Here is a 23,885-nt window from a genome sequence, read left to right on the forward strand (position 1 = left end):
CACAAGCGGTGCGGACCTTTTCCCTGGCAGATGACCAGCCGCATGCCAAAAAGATTTTCACATGCGACACCATTAATGCATCCGCCAGTGATAAGGATTTTTGGTGAAAAAAATAAAATACAAAAAGTACATTTGCAAAAATCCTCAAATTAATCGCAATGAATTCAACTATGACAATAACAAATCCCAAACTCACAAATCATACCCACAATGAATTCATGAGTCACATTAACATTGCATATACCAAATATCAGAATTCACAATGCACCACCATCCCAAAATTAAAAAAAAAAGGATCCCACACATCACAAAATTCATAAAAAGTTGTCAGCGTCGATCGGCATCGGCAACGAAGGGTGGAAACCGGTCGCGACGAGATACCCCTAGGGCCAGCCACCGCTCCTGCCGCTGTTGCACGAGGGAGAGAGGAAGATGGCTGGGCGATGTTGACGACGAGGTGGCCCGGTGGTGGTGGAACCGGTCTCCCTTGGCCCGGCAACAGTGGATGAAGGAGAGAGGAAGATGGCCGGGCCGAAGGACCGCGAAACCGCCACCGCGGGGCCTCATCGTCATCGGTGTCGCTCGGCCATCCTCATCTCTCCCTCGTCCATCGCTGTTGGGCCAAGGGAGTCGGGATCGCAAGTAACAATCCAATTACATTTTGATTGATTCATATCTATCAAATTTTTTTTATTAAAATTTGATGACAAATGTATAGCTAAGTCCCCAAAACCTTTATACACAAAAATTTTATACTCTATGAGGCCCATGTCCTAAACAGGCTTAACCATCCAAGCAGCAGATTTGATTTCGAAGTTAAAAAAAGCCCAACCAATCGATATGGGCCAGAAGCAACAAAACCTAACAGAATAACCAAAGTTTGGCAATTTCGCTACAATTTTGCTATAACCAAGTGTTTGCATGTAATAGTGGATGTTGGATCGATGTAGGCCATCGGATTTTTCTTTATCCACTTTATAAATAGCTGCTCATCACGGTGAGGAAAAAAAAAAGAGAAAATTCGATCCATAGCACAGGAAACAAATGGTACCAAAAAATAGCACAAAAAGTTTCCACTTTCGATCCATAGCATAGGCCACCGATTTTTCTTCGCCACGTAGCACTTCCGTCGCATTTTGAAGTAACGGCGTTAGATCGGAGTAGAGAAAATTTTCGTCGGACTCATTTGCCCTTTACTCCCCACATTCCCCACCAGGTCTCCTCTTCCACTCCCTCGTGGACGGCGGCGCGGCAACCATCGGCGTGCCAGGCAACCGCCTCGTCTCCCCGCCACTGCCCAAGCGTGGATGGATGTGGGCCGCTGTACGCCGCCGACAACAACGATGATGGCCGACGAGCACTTCTTCCCCGCTGCACGACTACTTCTCCTCCTTCACCTCCTCGTCCGGCGCCGGCACGGGTGCGGGCGCATTGCTGCCCGCCGTGGCAGCGTACGGGACGACGATGATGATGCCACCGTGGGCGGTGGCTGCTGAACAGATGGTGATGATGGTGCCGGCGGCGGCGGAGTCCATAGCGCACTTCGACTCCGCGCTCAGCTCGCTCGTGTCGTCTCCGCAGGGCAGCGGTGATGAGATGGCGGCCATCGGGAGCATCTGCAACCACGGCGGCGCTAGCGCCAACAAATTAATCAACTAATTAATTAAATCCTAATTAGCTTTTTGCAAGTGCACTAATTCGCGCGGCTCAGCTTCGCCGAGAACTCGAGAATGAAGCAGCCGTCGAGGAGCAGCATCTCCGCGAAGCCGTCACCGTCGTCGTCCAAGATGGCCGTGCTCTCGCTGTAGCAGCAGCGAGCACGCTGCTCGACGGCCCGAACCGCGTCCACGAAGTCGGAGAGCAGGACGGTGGGTGCTCGCTGGAGGAAGCGCCACTTGTGCTGCTCCATGGCATGGAGCTCGTCCCGACCGCGGTGGTAGGGCCTGATAGCCACCAGCCGGGGCTCGTACAGCTTCCTACAGCTGCTGTTGTCGTCGCGACGGGAGCCGACAGGGACACGGAATGGCGCGTGGCTGGGGACGGGGATGGCGGCGGCGGGGATGGGGACGGGGATCGTCGCTGCGTCGCAGTTTGGCGACGGCGCCGTCGTCGTGGGCACCGGTCCGAGAGGACGAGATGACACAGGAAGACGAAGGGCAAATGGGTCCAACAAAATTTTTCTATACTTCAATCTAATGCTGTTAACTCTAAACCTGACGGAATTACTATGGAGCTAAGAAAAACCGGTGGCCTGTGCTTCTAATCGAAAGCGAAAAATTTTTGTGCTATGTTTGGTACCGCTTTTTTTCCTATGCTATGGATCGAATTTTCTAAAAAAAAAAAAAAAAAACTTGAGATCCCACTGCCGCGCGGCGCCGCCACTACCATCGCGCGTTGTCAGTTTCTTCTTTGCTATTGCCATCTGCATCCTCCCCTACCAATCTGTTGTTCTGCCTGCTAATCTACTCCTGTTCGTTGCTGCTGCTGTTCTGATCTCACCAGGAAAAGAGGACAGATCGAAGAAAAGGAAGACGAAGAGGAAATTAGGGATTCCACAGTGTAGTTCATTGGAGTGGTCCAAATTAAGGTTCTTCACTACAAGGGTATCCTCAAATAGTCCCCAGTTACATATATCCTAGTCTCTGTAGAAATACAGTTTTAGTTGCCGGTATATCAAATTTAATCTTTTGACTGTAGGCTGAAATATTCTTTTGATTTCTTCGATTGTAGTCCGAAATATTCTTTTGATTTCTTGGATTAATTAAAGAGTAAGGGAATCAGGTCATGTGGTCCAAACAACACTTGTAGGTCATGTTAATATCTTTCTATAGGCACTTGTTTCACTCGATTCAGATAAGCGGTTTAGGAGAAAAAAAAAGCAGTGATACTTTTCTGTAGATGTTAAACAAAATCTGTCAATAATGATACAACAAAAACTGGCCCTACATGGCACAAATCTGTTAATGATAGAGGCTAAATTATAACTTTTGATGGATAGGAAAGTTGTAGATAATTTTCTGTAGATGTTCTATATGTTTTTTTTTTTTGCTAAATTTGGTTTAGCAGTTCAAGTGTTATGAATAAAACAGCGAGGACATGTTTTTGACGGGTTATTATAAATTCCTGATTTCAGGCTTAGACCTTAATCGGTAAATTGGTGGATAAAATTTAACACTCAAAGTCTTTCGTTATTGAGAATTTGAGTGTAATTTTGTTATTTTAGGAGTTGAGGATTTTTTATGCCACCCGTGAGTTACTGATAATGTTAATGCAAGTGCATAACAAACTAATTAAATTGTGTGAGATGAATGGATTGTTCGCTTTGTTTATTTGTTTTCATTACATATCTATGTGATTGAGTATGTTCAGATCATGGTTCTTGCTATTTATGCGTTAAGTGGTTCATGGTAGCTTTCTTCATGGTAGGCTATCAAAAAAAGCTCGAGGCTCGTAAGCTGCTCGAGCTCGACTCGTCCTAGGTCCTAGGTTCAATAATCACTCGTTTAGCTCGAGCTTCAAACGAACCGAGCCTGAGCCTCTCCCAAAGCTCGCGAGCTTTGTCGAGCCGAGCTTGAGCTTCCAACGATCCCAATAATATATGTTTTTTATTGTTATTTAATAAATTAGGATATTAAATATGTTACTTGTATGTCTTATATTGGTGTTATATATTTATTTTATTCTTTTTCTTCTTCTATTAATATGATGAGTTAGAAATTATTGTTTTTTTAAAGATTATCTTGAAATATACAATGTTGTACTTACAAATCAAGCTTAGTAGTCAAGCTCAAACTTGATCGAGCTCAAACTGAGTCTGTTTGAAAGCTCAAACATTTTATAGGCTCGGCTCGAGCTTGTATCGAGCTCGAGCCTAGGCAGGTGATCTTGCTCGAACTCGGCTCGTTGACAGCCCTACTTCATGGGTTATGTGTGATCAGTTATGCCTATAAACTATATGCATGCCATGGTTGTACTAAAATAGAAAGTAGGCAATCTTATGATTATTGTAAATATTGGATGTACGTTTCTCGTGTGTGTTGTGTAGAACTGTGGGTATTTGGATACCTAGTGCGTTTGCATCCCAGCAACATCAATTAATTTTTATTGCAAGTGATGCAACTAGAACACTCAAACTGCACGGTGAACTGTACCCCTTTGTTTCGTGGCTAAGTGATGTAAATTTAATGCTACCACAAAACTTTATGCGTGTGTGCTTATTTAACTTGTCATGATCTTCGCTTGTGACTGCATTTGTTGCCTTTTGTTTCTCTATTATTGCACGCATATCCTCAATTTGTTAGTAGTTTTAGTGGGTTTGTGTCTCTCTCCTGACGCTATTCACACGTTACCAAATGCAATATAAGACCAAACATGTGCCCAAATTGATAATATAGAAATCAACATTGTCGTTTGGGGCTAATTTTGTCAGCTCTAATTGAATGTTAAGGTCAGAACTTAGTAAAAGTTTTTCTATGGTATAGCTGATGTTATATTTTGCAATATATATACATGTAATAACTCGTATTTTTTTTTCAGCTGGCCTTGATTGAATGTTATGAGGATAAACAAAACTGCTAATCTAAGTGAAGAAATGTAAGATTAACTAACTGTTATTCTTTCTTGTCTCAAAGATCTATTTATTTTGTAATCCAAAAGAGTATGAAATATGTACGTGTGGTGCAGGCTTGTTGATATTATAGCAGAAAATCTTGTGAAGTATGGACCACCTGATGTGACTGTAAATGATTTGAAGACTGCCCTGCATAAGCATAAAACACAAACAAGGTTGGTCAAAACGTTATTGCACTGATTCTGATTACAAATTTAAGTTTGAATTTAGACAAATAATTTCGTTAACATATTCTATGAAAAAAGCTCCAGTCTATTCCAAACCAGGACAGGAACCATGCTAAGCATTCATATTATATAATGTATGGAGGAATAACATTCCTAAAGTATATATAGTAGTTTTTAATTCTACCTTAATTTCAAATTTCATTAGGGGTGAAGAAAGTGGTTAAAAGACATAAACGAAGTGCTGCCAAGGAAAAGCAATCTACTCCAGCCAACCAATCTACTTCAGTAGTTGCCACATTGGATGAGATTAAGAAACTCAGAGAAAAAGTATTGAAGGAAGCAATTGAGGAGGGTTTCGATTACTTGTCTCGGGGTGAATAAGATCTTATTGTATTAAGTGAAGCTTTGAGACTAGTGGTTGTGAATAACCATATTTCGTAATAGTGAGCTTGATCTTAAGTGACTACAAGACGAAGCTTTTGTTCGTCACTGGCCTTAGTCAATGGCAGACGCAGAAATTTTCCGATGGGGGTACAAAGTTTAAAAATATACCGAGACATAACTAAATATGATACAACTATTAGCATATATATTCAGTAGTAGTATATAGATAGTAGATTTCACAAAAGTAATGTATACTTAATAATTCAAGGCAAGATTAATTTCTTGCTTTTATGCCAAAGTGCTCTTTTGGTTCAAGTATATGTATCCATAATATGCATGCTATACGATGGGTTCTTTCTAAAAAAAATTTTGGGGGTATAAGCGTACCCCTATGTCCCATGGTGTGTCCGCCCATGGCCTTAGCTCAATTAACCTATAGTATTTTCATGATTCTAACATGTAGTCATATATGATCTTTTGAAAACAGATAGTATATATAGCTTGTGTTGTGGCACTATAAATTGATTGGTGGAGGGGAATATCGCCCATAAAACATCTTCCACAATGCTAATTGAGGTTGTCCAAGTGTAAGATGTGATCTTCGCGTGTGGAGAAAGTAGTTTGGGTCTGGTACGAATTTGCCCCCATATCATGTACTTATTCTATTATCTTTGGTACGAATTTGCCCCCATATCATGTACTTATTCTATTATCTTTGGTTACACTGGAGTGATAGATCTCTGTACGTCTTTGCCTTTAAGTATAAAAGTAGTGATTTTGTTAGCCAAAACCTTAGAATGATTTAGCAGTATAGCTTTAGATATCCTTTGCCGGTTTAGAAAAGTTGCCTGGTAAATGAACATATATTATGTGTTCATAACTACACTTCAAAATTGTCCTGCATTAATAGTTTGATTAATTTGTACACAAGTTCTGTTATGTAAATGTGGTTGAGAAAAAAAAATAGAGTTTGTTTTCCCCTCTCTCTATGTAACCAGATGTTAGTCATGTACCATGAGGTATTGAACCCTAACTTGGAATGCAATGTTGTAGTTTCAAGTTATCTCCATTGTCCAGGAATTTTGAAGGGACTTAGGAAATTGTAGTAAAAAAAAAAGGAAATAGTGCTTTGGACTTCTCAAAGCAAATGAAAGAGTAAATTATCTTCACGCTACATGAACTTGCGTGGTGGCTGCATGAATGGGTATAATAGCTTGAAAATTGCTAATTCCGATACAATAACTTGGCTAATCCATGCGAATCTAGACCAAAACGATTCATGCAAGCAAAAGTGATCTAACATGGCACACGTTGCAGTGTAACTATTATTACACGCAGTGGCGAACCCAGAAAAAAATTACCAGGGGTCCTTGATATGCTTATAGGCTAATTTTTTAGTAATATAATGCTTAATATGACCTAAAACACCTAGAAATAGATAAGCACCGGGTAGATACATGTAGGAACGCCCCTGATTACACGTCAAATTTTAGACCGACAAAATGTGTAGTTATGATTCGCACGAAATTTATAAAATTTAAACCGACTCTGAAACAAAACGATTAAAAATACCCGACCATGAAAATAAATAAACTTTCAAAAATAAATTTTCAATGAAAATGGAGTGATTGATCATGAAAATTAAAATATTTTTTTCCCAAAGTTACTTGTCCTAACTTAACGCATGACATAAACCATCCTGGTATATTACATTGAACAACATTGAACGAGCTATATAGAGGTTCAAAATTTTCCAAGACATGAAATAAATTGTCTCTGTTCTGAACATGAAAATATAGTTATGTAGGACAACTAATTGATCTTTTTCTTGGGATCTTTAAAACATGGTCATACGTTAAGCTATCATGATATTAATGTGTACCATATTAGATCAAGTTTGCTTTGCGTGGGTCTCTTTAGCCAGGCCGGTCATGCGTTAAGCTATCATGATATCATGAACTAGCCAAGTTACTACACCGAAATGGTCAATTTACAAGTTATTATACATACATATTTTTATTCACAGCACAAATTCATATACCGTGAACGCAATTTACTTTAAATGAAAACGTAAGCTAGAAGCTCACGTTTGCTTTCCTATTGAATAAGGGCATAAGAAATGGATTTTAGAAATTTTATTCCGTTATTTAAAATCTCAGTGATTGAAATGCTTAAAATTCTCTCGATGCAACGACGCCTAATCTTTTAACTCAAAGAACACAAATAATGATTATACAAAATAAAAAATACGGATCTTCAACTTATTAAGAGCATCACCAAAAGAATATGTATAATTCACCCAAAAATTTTGTTTTTGTTTCCTAAACTGAAAATAGTAAGTAAAAAAACTAAGAAAAAGCTTAAATATAATCCCAAAACTAAAAGTGAGCCCTTTTTATTAAACTAACAACAAAAATCTCTCTGTGACCGCACGGAAAAGGATCCATCGATCCTCTCGGCGCGTTTTCACGGCTTGCACGGGAAGGAGGGAAGAGACACGGGGAAGGAGAGGAGAAGCATGCAAATGGGAGACAGGGAGTCGGTGGGGATCACTCTCTAGCTCTCAAATCCACATAGCGAAATATACGGGATGAGAACTCCAAAACTAACGCAGGGCTTTTGGGATTTATTGGATCCAATTCTTTCACTAATAACCCTCAAAATCAGTTTTGGGAAGGAAATATGATCATCACTTTTTGAACTTAATTAGAAAGCAGCCCAACGCAAAAAAAATTGTAGTTTATGGCACACATTTATACCAAAATTTACTTTGACCACCTTAAAGTAAACATCTTTTTATTTTGGATTTGCTATTTTTACAATTACACTTTAGATCGGGTGAACCATATATTAATGAGACATAGTCACCCGTCCTTGTGTCTCACTTACAGATAGGCCACCTGGCCCAAAATACAATATTTGCCAACAATGCCTAGCCTAAAGTGAAAAAAAAAATCTCCAAAACTGGTTTGTAATTTACTTAAAAAAATACTCGTGGAGACTGAAGAAGGGCCCCTGGCGACTATTCTATATACATCGCTTGGAGTTGAAACAACCAAAAGCTGGATTATTTAGCCGGCACGTGGAAATCAATGCTGCAGGAAGATTAATTAGGTGGACACACCAAACCCTGTGGTTGGTGACGCCCTGTTGTTAATCAACTGGGGTGTTCGTTGGACATGGTTTTTGCAGGAAAATTAAGCAAGAAAATTAAGAAGAATGCTCAAGCTGACATGAGAAAACGTAATCCAATGGAAGCGAATTTCAAGTCGTTCTCTTGTACTACCATGTTTAGAATACATAAGACAGTGCCAACGGTTTGATGGCTCCTATTGGCTCGTGTGATACTGACTTGTGTCACAAAGCATCAAATTGCCTCTTGGAGTATCTTTATTACCGAAAACCCCAAAGATTATTCTATTCCACCTCAGGGTAATTGTGCTGAACTATGCAATGAATACAAATTCGCAAAATATCATGGTTATCTATCTTGCTCAAATTGAAATTTGAGTCCAACTGAGACTGCAATACGATTTTTCTTTTCAAAAAGAAATTTTTATTAATTTTTTTCGTGAAACGCAATTCAACCGTTTGAGAAATATGCTGTCATAAATAAGTAGTCTAGTGCAGAAACAAAATTAATATCACATAAAAAAGAAGGTTGTTAATTACAAACCATGTTTCGTACTACAACTCCAATTTCTAAATTCTTATTTCAGTCACAAAATTCCAATTTCCAATTAAGAAAAATAAACGTAGACAGCTAAGCCCACCCATCTAAGGCTAAGTTCGAGAGGTGAAGTACGCACGAAAAATATGATGGTTTATTAATATGATTTTCTTTAAATAAATTTCACATAAATTTCTTTAGGAAACATATCATTTAATGGTTTGGAAAACGTGCACATAGAAAACGAGAACGATGAGTTGGGAAACAAGAGAAAAGCACAGCCTTAAGGCTTCTTGATCCTCTAGTTGGAGGTTGATTTTCAAACGCATTATAAACGAGAAAGCTCATTAGCACATTATTACTTAGATATTTATAATTATAAACTTGAAAAAAATATTTATTTGAATTTTTTAAACAATGTATGCATAAATTATTTTTTAAAAACACACCAATTTAACCCTTTAAAAAGCGTTCTAATGGGAAACGAGGAAGTTAGAGATTCACCGAGGATGTGTTTGGATAATGGGAAAATGGGGTGGGATTAGAATTGGTAAATAAATCAAGGGTTAAGATTAAATATTAAAATGAAAGAGGGAGAATGAATGGTTCGAGTTTAAATGTGTCTTTTTGTTGGGTAGAAAATTATTTGCCATACACTCCCCGAGAGCGGTGCGTGCTTGCGTGGGCAGAAGCGTCTTTTTCGTTGGAAAAAAAAAACTGCTTAAAAAGGAAACAGAACAAGCCGAGCTTTGGTTGTCACCGTCTCACCAGAAACGAAACAAAAAGCCCCACCACCTAAACCTCCTCGACCCGACCGAGACTCCTCCATTTCAGCGGCGCACGCGGAGAGCACGCGACGCGAGTTCGTCGACGAACAAGGCTAGTGCAGTAGTTGTTGCGGCGGAGATGGCGGCGAGCCTGGAGGACGTGCCGTCGATGGAGCTGATGACGGAGCTGCTCCGCCGCATGAAGTGCAGCTCCAAGCCCGACAAGCGCGTCATCCTCGTCGGTAACGCCCGCCTCTTTCTTCTTCCTCTGTCTCTCTCTCTCTCTCTCTCGGTGGTTTGGTTCGTTGGTTGGTGGATCCGGTTCGGCGGCGCGTGCTGCCCTGGTCGGGAGATGGGGAAAGATTGCTGTGGCTTGCTGGGGATGTTGCGTTAGATCCGTGCAAAGCTGTCTCCCTTTCTTTTTTTGGGTCAAATCTGGGTTTCTTCTTCCGCTCTCCTCGTGGTTTTTTGCAAACAAAAATGTTTGGCTTCGAGGGAAATCTTGTAAAATTTACTTGTTGTTTCCACCTTTGGAAACTGCGGCAATTTTTGATGGTCAAATTACGTTTGTTCTTGCAACTTGCGATTGAGTCGATTGGGGTTTTTCCCATTTGACGGAAGGATATTAGTGACAGAAATCAAGCGAAAAGAAATATTTATATGATCGGTGTTCGACGCATAATAGGAATTTCAGGCGTTTAAGGTATAGAATTTATTCGTATTCAGTAGTATGTGTTGAAATTGGAGGTTGCATTTTTTGTTCTTACACATGTTATTTTAAATTTGTCATGTGGCATGTGTTGAGGATGAGCAGAAAACAACAGGGCGGTTCGTGGTTTTTTGTCTGATGTGGAAACTTTTTAAAATAACCAAAACAGAAAGGTGCAACTTTATATGTATCCATAAAGGTTTGGAAATGTCACTCGGAATAAAAACAAAGAGATAGACGTATTACTCCTTTGTTTCAATATTCACTAGTAAACCAAATCGATCTGTATGGTTATGTAAACTGTGTGACACAACAAATTTCAAATAAACTTGTTCTGTTGCGCAATGCTCTGCTTCAGCAATGCACTACTCTAATTTACTGGTCATCAAACAAATCATTATGGAAGGTTTATTCTATTGTTCTTTTACTTCATGAAGTAAAGCTAATTTACAAACACTCTGCACTACCTAATTTAAGTGGACCGAATCTAGTCATCGTCTGCTCTTAGCTATCTCCAAATTGATGGCTTGTTCTAATTCATGCATGTGTCACTGAGACACTGGTGTTGTTAACAGCATTGTAAGAATGCCAGTTACACCCTAATATGTTATTGAGGATAGGATAGTGTTGACAACTTGATATCCATAGAGGCAAAGTGATGTCAAATTTTGATGCTTTTATGGATAGTTTAATAGGCATCTGGGCAGAAAGCTTGAATATTGATGTTCTAGAATGGTAAGACAATCTCTGCGTGTTCTAAAAAAAAAAGGTAAGACATACAATTTTGACATCCCTTTATTTTACTAAATTTTAGGTCCACCTGGCTGCGGAAAGGGAACACAGTCACCGCTGATTAAGGATGAATTTTGCTTGTGCCATTTAGCCACTGGTGATATGTTGAGGGCTGCAGTGGCTGCTAAAACTCCACTTGGGATTAAGGCTAAAGAAGCTATGGACAAGGTAGTTTTTAAGAAACATATAGCAACAGAAATTATAACCAGCAGGAATGGGTTTCTTGATTCTTTTGTTTCTTTCCTTATCTTCTAGGGAGAGCTTGTTTCTGATGACTTGGTTGTTGGGATTATTGATGAAGCCATGAAGAAAACTTCATGCCAGAAAGGTTTTATCCTTGATGGTTTCCCTAGAACTGTTGTTCAAGCACAGAAGGTGAGGTCCTTGGTCAATATGCACCGCTATATAAAAGAGCTCCTTTTTGTTATTAGAGCTGTCTATATAAATGGACAGTTTCTATCATTGTATCACTTTTCTTACTAAAAAATGGTGCAGCTTGACGAAATGTTGGCCAAACAAGGTACTAAGATTGACAAGGTTCTAAATTTTGCAATTGATGATGCAATACTGGAAGAACGAATTACCGGTCGTTGGATCCACCCATCAAGTGGTAGATCTTACCATACAAAATTTGCTCCTCCTAAGACTCCTGGACTTGACGATGTAAGTCATACCAGATTACTTGCTCTCGCTTGCATTTGTCAGGTACTCAGATTTTTACCATTTTCATTATTTCTATTAGATTTGGTACATATATTGTTTGATGCTTGCAGCATATGCGCCTTTACCATAATTTCCCTGTCTCATCATCGATCATCGTAGTACTCTGCTTACTTGTTTTTTAAGAACAAAACATGAGCCATCATTCTTTCAAAATAAAAAAGGTTCATCGAGTACCTTCTTCTTGCCACTGTTTATTTAGTTTTCTTCCCAAATAGTTAAATAGGTAGTGTGATTATGGATATATTTTTCTTGTTTTGGTTGTTTCTCGTACGAAGAGTAAAATGCACCTTTTGTTGACAAGAAATGATAGGCAGTGTTTGCATGACACACTTTTGCTTCCTTTTCTGACAATTATGCCTGTTTAAGTGTCCATAAATAGATACATCGACATGTTTTTGTAGCAGGAGATTGTATATTGTTTCTATTGCTTCCACTAAAAGCATATTCTTCTTTAGCAATGATTTCATGTGGGACATATTTGTGCTGCTATTAAGTAAATTTGTTTGATATCATATATATCTTTTAATTGGTAATATTATGTGCACTGCTGCTCCCTGATTGCTTTGTCTTTTCACAAAGGTTACTGGAGAACCCTTAATTCAAAGGAAAGATGACACAGCTGCAGTATTGAAGTCAAGGCTTGAAGCCTTCCACGTACAAACTAAGCCTGTATGTTTCCTTTAGCAACTACATTTTTAAATATTCAGATATTCTTTTAGGATGTAGTCGTACTTCAGTTAAGGCGGATTCCTTCAGTTGCATTACAGTGTTTCCTGTATATCTTTCATTGTTTTTAAGTTCTGATTACATTTTGCCAACCCTTCATTTCTAGATTTGTACCTTTTCTTCATTTGTGGGTCTGCTTAGTAGAGCTCCAATAATTCTTGGTGCTGGGTATCTCTAGATCCAAAAATTCTTTTTGAGTATGAACTGGGAGTAGATTGGGAGTTTTTCAGTGAACCATCTTGTTCATTTTCTCCTACAAATTCGACATCATTTGAGAATTCATGAGATGGAGTTCTTATATATTTCATATGACTGTATAATGTATTGCATAAGATTTTTGACAACATGGTGAAGTACACTTCCATTGCGGTATACGTTTATGTATCTTTGTTGCCTGATATTTCCATCTCCTGGCTTCAATTTCCTCATTTCTTTTGTAATCCTTAGTTTTATTGTGAAATATTGTTTATTATCTGCCATAATGCAAAGCAGTTGCTGCCTGTTCACTCAATTTAATTCGTGGAATGGTTTCCTTCCTCTAGGTGATTGACTACTACACCAAGAAGGGCATAGTCGCAAATCTGCATGCCGAAAAACCACCAAAGGAAGTGACTGTTGAGGTCCAGAAAGCCCTATCATAAAGTGCCAGTTCTTCAGCCTATAAACATGACATGTGCCGAAAACCCCTTACACTGGGTTTTCTAGATGTTTAAACTGCTGCCAACACCATGTGGTTTTCATTTTGATTTGCTGTATGGCGCAATTGCTCCATTTTATCACAGTTTTCGCTTCACAGTCTGAAATTTGTCAAAATAATTTGTTGGAATGAGGAAAGAAGTTTTGTATACCAACACCGATATAATTACATCAAGTCAATCTTGACAGGGTATTCCTTCTGTTCATCTTAATTTTGGAATTGATGCCTTTGTGGTGATTCCCTGTCTTTGACTACACAGATCCTCTGTGTTTGTGTAGCAATATATTTGTAGGGTCAGTTTGAATCGGCTACAGTCGTACAGCCGATTTGCAATATATATAGAAGTAAGGTGAACAATTCCATTTGCAAGTGAAAATGGCAGTTGTTTGCCCGAAGAATTTGAATTTACAGGTCATATAAATAATGGACTAATGCTTGATAAATATGTAGATGACTACTGTAACAATGCATATATCTCTTTGTTTTTCAATATACGGTGTCTTCGACTTTTGATATGTGTATTAACAATTCGTTGTGTTCACACGGCCATGGATATGGAGGACTACATCGTTTCGCTTATTCGCTTATTGACGGAATAAGCGAAACGGCATATTTACAAATGAAAAATAATCTGTAAATAAAACTTTTATATGCGTATTCTTAACGATCTAAAAGTAAAAGTAAAGACTGAAAAATAATTTACGGTGAAAAGTTAAAAATTCAAATTTTAGCAAATAAACATAAATCAAAAGAGGAGGTTGGGAAGCTCAGGGAAAAAACTGGGAGGCTTCAAATGGGCCCGGCGTTACATCCCACGGGATGTCTGTACCGGCATAGAGCTCTAGGATTTGGTTAAGCTTACGAGCGTATGTTTGTTGTCTCCCCAGAGAGAGAGGTGTCAAACCATCAAAGGGTGTCAAACCATCAAAGGGTATAAAATGTAAGATCAAAATACAAGAACTAAGCCAACCAGAGGGGGAGGGGGTGAATGGTTGGTATACCCAAAAACCTAAACTTTTTGCGGAATTAAAAGTTACCCTTAAATTCGATGGATCCTTAAATTCGATGGATCGTGATATGACCGTAGGTGATGCGCCGGCCTAACCGCCTGGAAGCCGTCGGTCTGACCGGCGTTGAAAGCCCGGTCCTACCGCCTGAAAATCGCCTCTGCCTCCTGTTGCCGTCACCAGTCTGACCGTAGTGTACCCGCCGGTCTGACCGCCGCAATGTCACTGGTCTGACTGCCGGTGTTTCGCTGGTTAGACCACCAAACCCGAGAAAACACAAATCGAAGAACTCTCGAAGTAGATGACAATTTTATTATTTCTCTATGTGTTTACAAAGTGCGACAACAGCACTCCTCACGAAAATCTCGACTAAACTCGAAACCCTAACTAAACTATCAACTCAATACTCTCAAAAGCGATACCGGGAAGCCTCACGCTCCCTCTCTATTTATACATGAGGTAGGCAGCCTAAAGCCATGAACCAAACTTATACTAGAAGTCCTAAACCACTTAGGAAACCTTCCTGTATAAGGAACAAACTTTACAAACTCTAATCATACCAAATTTGGACTCCTTCCAAATTCGACTCCGCATCCCATACGCACATAATCTCCATCGTATGCCATATGGAATCTTCACCAACCACGTGCATTAAACTCTAGCCTAAGTATCCTGCATGATATCTGACCGTCACAGACATCGCTTTATCCCCAAGTCTACTCCTGATCCATCACCGGCAATACTCTCTCGAGGCATCAAGTCACCTACACATGAATCAAACAAAGAAACCATATTTCGAGACCAAGCTATCTCCAACTTGACTCATTGTTAGCAAATAACAGTATTACATACGTAGTATCCATCTAGAAGCCATAAACATAAAATAATCACGGATATCCAAACAAACAACCCAAAACTGAAACCAACACAGAGTCGCCCGGTCTGACCACTCGATAACCGTCGGTTTGACTGGCAACCCATGCCCGGTCTGACCGGACCCAAAACTCAGCAGCTCCTGTTTAACACCTGTAAAATCCAATCATCTCCAAAACCACTTCGCCAATAATCTCCAAATATCAAAACCAATAATCACATATGCCAATTGTTCATCACAAAATAATAATCAAAACACTTTGATTTTACATAAAAGGGTTGGTTCTAGAAATTGGCAAGAACTATGCTAGCTAGCTTGAGAGTTTCCAGGTTTATATGGACTTAGCCGATAGTGAACAAAACAGGAGTGTATAATTGTTATCTTTCGGGAAACTCGAACTTGTATACATGACTTGTGTTACTCCCAAACACTCATGGGCACAACAAGCTCACCCAGAACCCTTGGTTGATCCCAAACCTGTAGTTTCGAGAAAGGCCCGGGGTCTTCCTGGCTAGCAACGCAAGCTACGAGCTAGCCGGTCTGGGTTCAAGCCTCACCCCCCTCCTTATTTCAAAATCAATCTAGTCCTTCCTAGATTGGTCCTATTTTTTTAAACCTGTAGTTTCCTACGTCTACGGAGCTTATCAATCCGACACTTTTAGATGCAAATAACGTATCTAAAAATGTACTACAGGATAAAGTATGTGTTTAAAATCCTTTATACAATAACTGAACTTCATAAGCATTATATTTGAATATACTAAATAAATGAATAGTGAGAGGAAAAATCAAACAAAAAATCAGGTAGCAAAGTGGAAATTCTAAAATCAAATATCAATTTAGAAAAAAATATAAAGAGTAAATTTTATAAAACTGAATCGGTTGGTACAACGACATTTCACAAAACTACAAGAAAACATACAGTTTTATTGCAAAATTTTGACTTTATCCTATACAGTTTCTGATATGTGGGCCTAATTTGCATGAATGTGCGGATATTGCATGGATGAACTGACAGTGAGCAACCTAACATAAAGAGTTGTATATTTCTGTTAAAATCAGTGATTATCATGCAATCAACTAAAGTTGCAACAAGCTGGTAGTTATGACAAATGGTTGTAGTTTTATCAAATTTATTTATACATAAGAAATTGAATATATCTCGTAGAAAATAGAGAACCTGTAAAAAAATGATAAAAGGTGTAGTTTGGTGGCACCGAACCAAACCGACGGCTTACAAACAAAGAAGAAGCCGTCCGATCTCTAGTCACCTCTCAATAATGTAGAGTAGTTCGCATTAATAGTTTTGATTATAGAACATCCTCGCTGATGACTCGACCCATACATTCACACGATCGCAGAGCACAATGGTAAGCACATTGACAAAGAGTGGAAGAGGTATACATTTTCCATTTCAACATGCCCCTCATTTTTCAACATTATCAATACTTAAAGGCTATGTTGTTCCTTCCAAAGTTGAAAGTTTGGGTTGAAATTGGTACGATGTGACTGAAAAGTTATGTGTGTATGACAGGTTGATATAATGAAAAAAGTTGAAAGTTTGGATCTAAACACAGCGAAAGTAGCTATGCATGTTTGTGCTGAAAGATTGCGTTCATATTTTCTACCCAATTATTTTAACTTGTGAACAACAAATTGAACACATTGACTTGTACTACCTGTCTCATATGATGGCTACCTCAAGCATTCAAACTTAAAATGATCGAGGCAACTGTATGTTGTATGTGATGTAGTAGTACTCCCTAATATAAAGGATTTTGACATTTGCTTCCCTAATATAAGGGATTTTGACATTTGCTTGCGTTGTTTGATCACTCGTCTTATTCAAAAAAATTGTGCAAATATAAAAAATAAAAAGTTGTGCTTAAAGTACTTTGGTTAATAAAGTAAGTTAAAAAAATAAAAAATAATTCTAAAATTTTTTTTGAATAAGACGAATGATCAAACAATACAAGTAAAATGTCAAATCTCTTATATTAGGGGACGGAGGGAGTAGTAGTTATTTCAATTCAAATATCCATCTCATAAAGATCATACAATCATATACAAATATATATATATATATATATATATATATATGACCGCCGAAACTAATCTACTACTCTACCTCCGTTTCATCATATTATAAAATGCTTTGACATTTTTTCTAGAAAAATTAATTTTTTATGTTTGACCAAATTTATATAAAAACATAACAACATTTTCAACACAAAATAAACATACTACCAAAGTATACTCAATTTTGTGTTACTTATTTGGTGTTATCAACTTTTCTATAAACTTGATCAAAAGTTGAACTACGAAAAAGTCAAAACAGTTATAAACGGAGGGAGGAGGCTTTCTGATTTTCTCCTATACTTGAGGTGAAAACTTATTATACTTCTAAGAAGCACATTTCGACCTGTACTAGACCATAAAAGATGACGTGGCCAGCACAGATCCCGGCAACTGACCAGGAACGAGGAGATAAAAATCACAGCCAGAAAATATATTCTCCATGAGATTCCTGTGACGAGATAATGTAACCCAATTTATTGTTCATTTATTTTGCAACAGTACAGGATATGTCAAAGCAACACCACCAGTCGGCTGATCCAGTATGGTCACTACTTCATCTTAGCAATCTACTTTAACTTTGCTGTCCAATTCAGTGAACTCTTCGAAATATGCCTTGAAGTGTTCGTACGAGTGCTTGATGTCATCGACAGCACACATTTCCCTGATGCTGTGCATCGACAATTGTGGTGCTCCAATATCCACAGTACGAATACCAACACCACTAGCTAGTATTGGGCCGATGGTTGAACCACAACCCATGTCGTTCCGAACAACAAAATCCTGCAAAAATGAATGCAGAAATTAAATTTTATTGATTTCCAATTTGTTTAAACAAGTAATAGCCCCTTGTTCTTAAACTGGATAAGTACAAACTGTTCAAGAGCTTATCTAATTTGTTTATTCATCTCAAGGTCAATAGATTTTTTTTTCCGAAAAGGAAGGCAAGAAATTTGCCTTATATATTGATAGAGCAGGAGTCAAGGTCAATAGATTAGCCAGACATATTTTTGAACTTAGAGACTATGACAACTTGATTAGTTCAGAACAAAGCACTATTTCACAGTTGTTATAGAAGGATCCTTCATACATGAACTAACCTGTATAGGTAGATGGTGCCTCTCAGCAATTTCCCGAAAAATAAATGCTGTCACAGCATTTGTAGCATATCGTTGGTTAGCATTGTGTTTAATCACGAGTCCTCCATGCAATTTAGGCTGGTGGTTCTCCTCATGCTTGTCCTGCAAAGATAAATAGAAATAGGTTCAAAAGGTTTAATTTAATTGTTGCTGTATAACTGCAAATCTCAGATACTGATGCAAAGAAAATCTTACCATATAATTGGGGTGTAAGGCATGTGCCATATCTGCAGATACTAGAAAGCTTCTTTGAATAGCCTTTTCTAGCAACTGGAAATTAAAAGCAGATTGTCACAATGTAAACCTAAATAGGTACACAGACTGCAAACAGTCTAGTTGTTTGTAATGTGCATAATGGAGCTGGGGAGAACTATTTCAATATGTGCAAACAGTTTATTTAAAGTATCCTTTAAGCCATGCCACATTACATGGTCAACAAAAACAAAATTGTTTAATGAAAGTAACAGATCTGGTTACCAACTGAAACAGAAATATATGCTTTATTCTTGCGTAATGAAAATCAGTTAGTACCTTCGAATTTGAAGAGTTAAAAGACCCTGTGATTCTTGACAAAGCATCTAACATGGCAGGAGAACCAGCTCCCTGAGCCGAATCAGATCCAACCTCCTCATGGTCAAATAGAGCCACCATTCTCACACCAGATTCATGCGCAAGAGATTCTTCAGAAGAAGTCGATTCTATTAGGGCCTGAAACAGTATAGGGGTTAAGTAATTGCATATTATTTGCTCGCAAGAAGAAAGAAATAATTAGTTCTTTAGAAAGGGATGCAGTTGACTAACTTTATTGCCTTAAAGTACACAACGGAACAGGTATCTTTCTGTTCTAGAGCAGCACATATACAAAATGACGACACGATGTAGCACTTAACTAGAGTTATAAAGGATGCTAGGTCACTAACCCATTCAATAGCAATCATGATTGCGATTCATGATACAAGAGGGGCTCCATTATACAAATTTGGAATGAATAGAAGGTGAGAAGATGAGCTATTACTTCCAGCAAATTTTACAACTTAATTTTGATGTCATTGTTTGTTGTTTCTCTATCTTCTTTTTCTTATAAAAAATCCCCGTACTAGTTCAAATTAAGTAAATGTAATAATACACTTAGAAACATGTGAAAGAAATATTTAAACGTTCTTTAGCAAAACGCTTGCATGAAAGTAATTTCCTCCCTCAGCAGAAAATACGATTTGCAAGCACAACATAGAAAATTTCCAAAGTGGCGTAATTAAGGAGCTAGATTTTACACAAAATCAACCAATAGTATTTCAAATAAGTAAATTCATAAATGTAGGAACTATAGGTGAACTGAAAACAGCATAGACAAACCTTCAACGAACAAAATGACATGCAAAGATTGTCAAGCCTTCCTGAAAAGATGAATTCTTTCATGGCACCTGCTACAGTACTTGGCTGCGTATCGCACAACTGCAGCTCAAAGTCACATATCTCATCAGGCTTGCAGTTCGCCTCTTTAGCAATCAACTGCAACAAATTTAAAAGAAAGATATATCAGGAGTTTTGTATTATTTGTGAACCTATTTGTCCAATGGAATTAGTATACTACACAAAATAAGTACCTGCAATAATAGTGGATGATGCTTGGTGTTCTTAATCTCAGATGACTCTGAACCATTTTCTGCCACTAATTTCTGCATTTCATTCTGCAAAATATTGTATTGCCTTCAGTCTTGTATTGCTCCAGATTGCCATATTGTATTTTGTTCGTTGAAGTGAAAGAAATATTTAAACGTTCTTTAGCAAAACGCTTGCATGAAAGTAATTTCCTCCCTCAGCAGAAAATACGATTTGCAAACACAACAACATAGAAAATTTACAAAGTGGCGTAATTAAGGAGCTAGATTTTACACAAAATCAAGCAATAGTATTTCAAATAAGTAAATTCATAAATGTAGGAACTATAGGTGAACTGAAAACAGCATAGACAAACCTTCAACGAACAAAATACAATATTTGCTTTCAAGGACTAATTGTTCCAATGGCACAGTAATTGTTATCGAACAAAATATTGTATTGCTCCAGATTGCCATATTTACTCAATAGTTACTTTCAAGGACTAATTGCTCCAATGGCACAGTAATTGTTATAGAAGCCAAAAAAACTTATTTGCTTGGTTTGGATGTTATTAATCTCATGTTTGGTCCTAGAGATTGTAATGCAATTTTGTGCATGAACTAGCCAAGTTCAGCATGGCTTTAGATTCTTCTTTGAGCCTGTTTATTTGGCATGAAGAGGCATGAAGATTTACCAGAGTTTGTATCTAGAACGCTTGTTAGTGGCTTTCCTAACATGTCATATTAATGGGATACATTTCTAGTTTCCATAAAAAAAAAGAAACTCAGACACTGGCCAATGTATTCAAATCACCTTAACAGATGTGGCCAGCACAGGGACAAGATGATTCTGGTTGTTAATCTTGAGACCTTCTGAGGAGATATTCCTGTACATAATTTAAGCAAGACAAATGAAATTGCTCTTTACTATTATAAACAATAAAAGCATCGAAACATAACAGGATTTATGTCCAGCATAGGTTGCACTATTGAAAGTAAATGCATGGCGAGAATGACATTTCAAAGTACTGGCAAGTGGGCATGACAAACCAAAGTATTGGACTAATTAAATATAGTGATTTATTCTCAAAACATTTCTTCAAAGTTAATCTGTGAACGGTAAATTAGTTTAGACGTGTTAAGAGCAATTGTGTAAGGTGCTAAAAGCTAAGGTTTTATCCACATGTATCGTTGTTATTACATGTAAACAGCTAGGTACATTACATTAGCGAAGACCTAAAGTTCACATAACTAATCAATATGATATGTCAAATTTTCAGTTTTCGTTGCCATGAGAAAATTTATATTAACTAAATTTTGAAACAAAAGAACATAATGGCATTTCTGTAGAAAATGTTTCAATACAAGATGAACAAATGGACCAGGATGTTGTGAAATAATGTTGGACATCACGATCTGTATACGAGCTATCTTACTACTGATCAAATATGGAAATTCCTTCTCTTATTCAGTTTAAGCGAACACATCCAAACTAGATATGTCAGAGTGTACAAGTATTACTTTGAGTTTCCTTTAAATTGGTGATGCATGTTTTCAGTTAGGCATCTGGCTCAGTTAGCTGAAGTGTGGATTTCTACTCTAAGTTTCTAATGGTAAAAGGTTCAAGTGCATGCTGACAGGGTCAAGCTGAAACTGATACCTGAAGCATGTCGTCGATTTTCTGTATTTGGGACCTACTGTTATCTTTGGTTTAGTCCAGATTTTTTTTCTTTGACAAACATTAATTACTACAGGATAGTAGGTAGAATAAATAAGTTGCCACAAGAAACCAAATAGGCAATTGGACACACATGTGACCTATAGTTTACTTTAGTTTAGGTTGATTAACTGTTCCGATCTAGCAATATAGGACTAACAAAATTACGACCTAAAATTTAATGTAGGTCCAATTTTCATGGACTTTATCACAGGAATAAAACACAAAAATGGATAAGTTGCTAACACCAACCTGTCAAGGTGAATAGCCAAAGTGGGGATTCTCATGACTGGCTCTTGCACTCTTACAAGCTTATGCGCATACGACACTGCACCATCCTTCTTCTCCCTTACAATCACCCTACCAGCAACAGTAAGATCACGGTCGAACCATGTGTACCACAAGCCACCTCCATAAGTTTGGACCCCAACCTCAAGATAACCTCCCTTTGTTACCTGCGTGGCAAGAAGCAGGATTTAATCACCAATTCATCGAATTGTACCACGCCAATTAACATAAACAGAAATCAACTACGAAGAGTTCAAACTCTAAACCTTGGAGACAGGCTTGAGCTTCAGGCATGGACTGTCAGTATGCGCACCGATTATGTGAAACCCATTGCCGGCAGCATACCTACAACACATCAACATAATCCAACAATAAATAATGCACTAATCAGGACATTCATGATCCACAAAACCGTATAGAATTACTACAGATAAGTTTCTTCACAAAAAAAAATAGAAAAAGTATGACAAATTAAATAATCCTATAGCCTCGAGCAATCCAAGGAGTGTGAGGACAAGGTAAAAGTGGATCTAGCAGAGGCTCACTTGGCGCCGATGGCGAAGGCGACGATGGTGGAGTGGTTGCGCGTGAAGAAGTACTTGCGGCCGGGCTGGAGCCCCGCCCACTCCTCCCGCTCCGACAGCTGCGAGAACCCCGCCGCCTTCAGCCGCCGCTTCGCCTCATCTGAGACAACACATTCACAGTCCAGTTTGCGTCGATCGACACCAAAGGAGGAAGAAGGAAGGGAAATAGGAATCGGGGGGGAAGGGGGGCGTACCGACGGCGTGGAAGGCGGTGGGGGAGGCGTTGAGGAAGTCGACGAGGTCGGAGACGACGGGGGCGACGGCGACGGCGGCGGAGGCCATGGGCGGCGGCGGCAGTAGTGGATCGATGAGTCAGGTGTAGCCGCCGACTTTGGTATGCAGGGATCGGTGTAAAAGGTCGAGGCTCGCGAGCACTCGAGGTTGGCTCGTCCTAGACTCTATTCAAGCTGAACCCGAGCCTGAGAAAAGCTCGCGAGCTTTATCGAGCCGAGCTTGAGTCTAGAGTCTGGCCGAGCTTGACCGTGCATAGTTTATATTACATGTTTACCTTATTAATATAATAAACAATAGATAAATATATATATATATTAGTATCTATTTACACAATAAATTAGCATGTGTTAGCACAATATATTTATTTTAATTATTTTCTACTCTTTTATTAGTGTGATTAACTAAAAAATAATTATACTTATCAAGAGATTATTATTAAAATATATATTATACTACTTATGGCCAAGCTCGGTAGCCGAGCTCGAGCTCGAACCGAGCTTGCCTAAAAGCTCGAAGGTGTAGTAGGCTCGGCTCGAGCTCGGCTCGAGCCTGTGTCGAGCTCGAGCTTGGCAGACGAGCTTTCTCGAGCTCGGCTCATTGACAGCCCTAGATCGGTGAATAGTTGCGTCTATGTATTGTACCCTTATATACTAGGTTGTGTTCGGATGCCCCTTTTCCCATCATCTCTCCCTATGTCTTTTTTTAAAAAAAGTTTCTATACGAAAATTGCTTAAAAAATAAAATTAGTCCATTTTAAAAAAAATAGCAAATACTTAATTAATCACGTGCTAATGGACCAATCCGTTTTCGTGTTTGTGGTAGGAACTGCCTCCCGTGAAGACAGCATTCTTTTCCCCTCTTTCCCACCTCACTTGCCTCATTTTCCACGCGCACACTCTTAAAACTACTAAACAATATATTTTTAAAAAAAAATCTATATGAAAGTTACTTTATAAAATTATATTAATCTATTTTTAAAGTTTTTTATTAGGATAATACTTAATTAATTTCACTATAATTGCGTGCTTTGTTTTCCGTGTCGGGAGGTGCCCAACCTTACCTCCCGAACACAGTCTAACTTGTTTATACGGGGGATAATGTTC

General features: G+C 38.5%; 2 protein-coding genes across 3 annotated transcripts; one reads left to right on the forward strand and one right to left on the reverse strand.

Moving 5' to 3' along the window:
* The first annotated feature begins 9,612 nt into the window (after nucleotides 1-9,612).
* On the forward strand, nucleotides 9,613-13,476 carry LOC127756438 (adenylate kinase 3). 2 transcript variants are annotated; one of them, XM_052281770.1, is made up of 6 exons: nucleotides 9,613-9,860; nucleotides 11,142-11,287; nucleotides 11,375-11,494; nucleotides 11,615-11,824; nucleotides 12,422-12,511; nucleotides 13,111-13,476. In XM_052281770.1, exons 1-6 carry the CDS (start codon nucleotides 9,758-9,760, stop codon nucleotides 13,207-13,209), a joined length of 768 nt encoding a protein of 255 aa, XP_052137730.1. In that variant the 5' UTR covers nucleotides 9,613-9,757; the 3' UTR covers nucleotides 13,210-13,476. The 2 variants fall into 2 exon arrangements, with proteins under 2 accessions (XP_052137730.1, XP_052137731.1); XM_052281771.1 differs by having other exon boundaries at nucleotides 11,615-11,782.
* Nucleotides 13,477-17,631: 4,155 nt separating this feature from the next.
* LOC127758089 (probable aspartyl aminopeptidase) lies at nucleotides 17,632-22,934 on the reverse strand. The gene is made up of 11 exons (XM_052283719.1): nucleotides 22,743-22,934; nucleotides 22,510-22,648; nucleotides 22,231-22,309; nucleotides 21,929-22,131; nucleotides 20,774-20,846; nucleotides 19,966-20,049; nucleotides 19,715-19,870; nucleotides 18,893-19,069; nucleotides 18,557-18,631; nucleotides 18,323-18,463; nucleotides 17,632-18,005 (listed from the first exon to the last, which is right to left on the reverse strand). The coding sequence occupies exons 1-11, from the start codon at nucleotides 22,828-22,830 to the stop codon at nucleotides 17,784-17,786; spliced, it is 1,437 nt and encodes a 478-aa protein (XP_052139679.1). The 5' UTR covers nucleotides 22,831-22,934; the 3' UTR covers nucleotides 17,632-17,783.
* Nucleotides 22,935-23,885: the final 951 nt, after the last annotated feature.

Source organism: Oryza glaberrima, chromosome 12 (assembly GCF_000147395.1).
Source record: "Oryza glaberrima chromosome 12, OglaRS2, whole genome shotgun sequence".
NCBI lineage: Eukaryota > Viridiplantae > Streptophyta > Magnoliopsida > Poales > Poaceae > Oryza > Oryza glaberrima.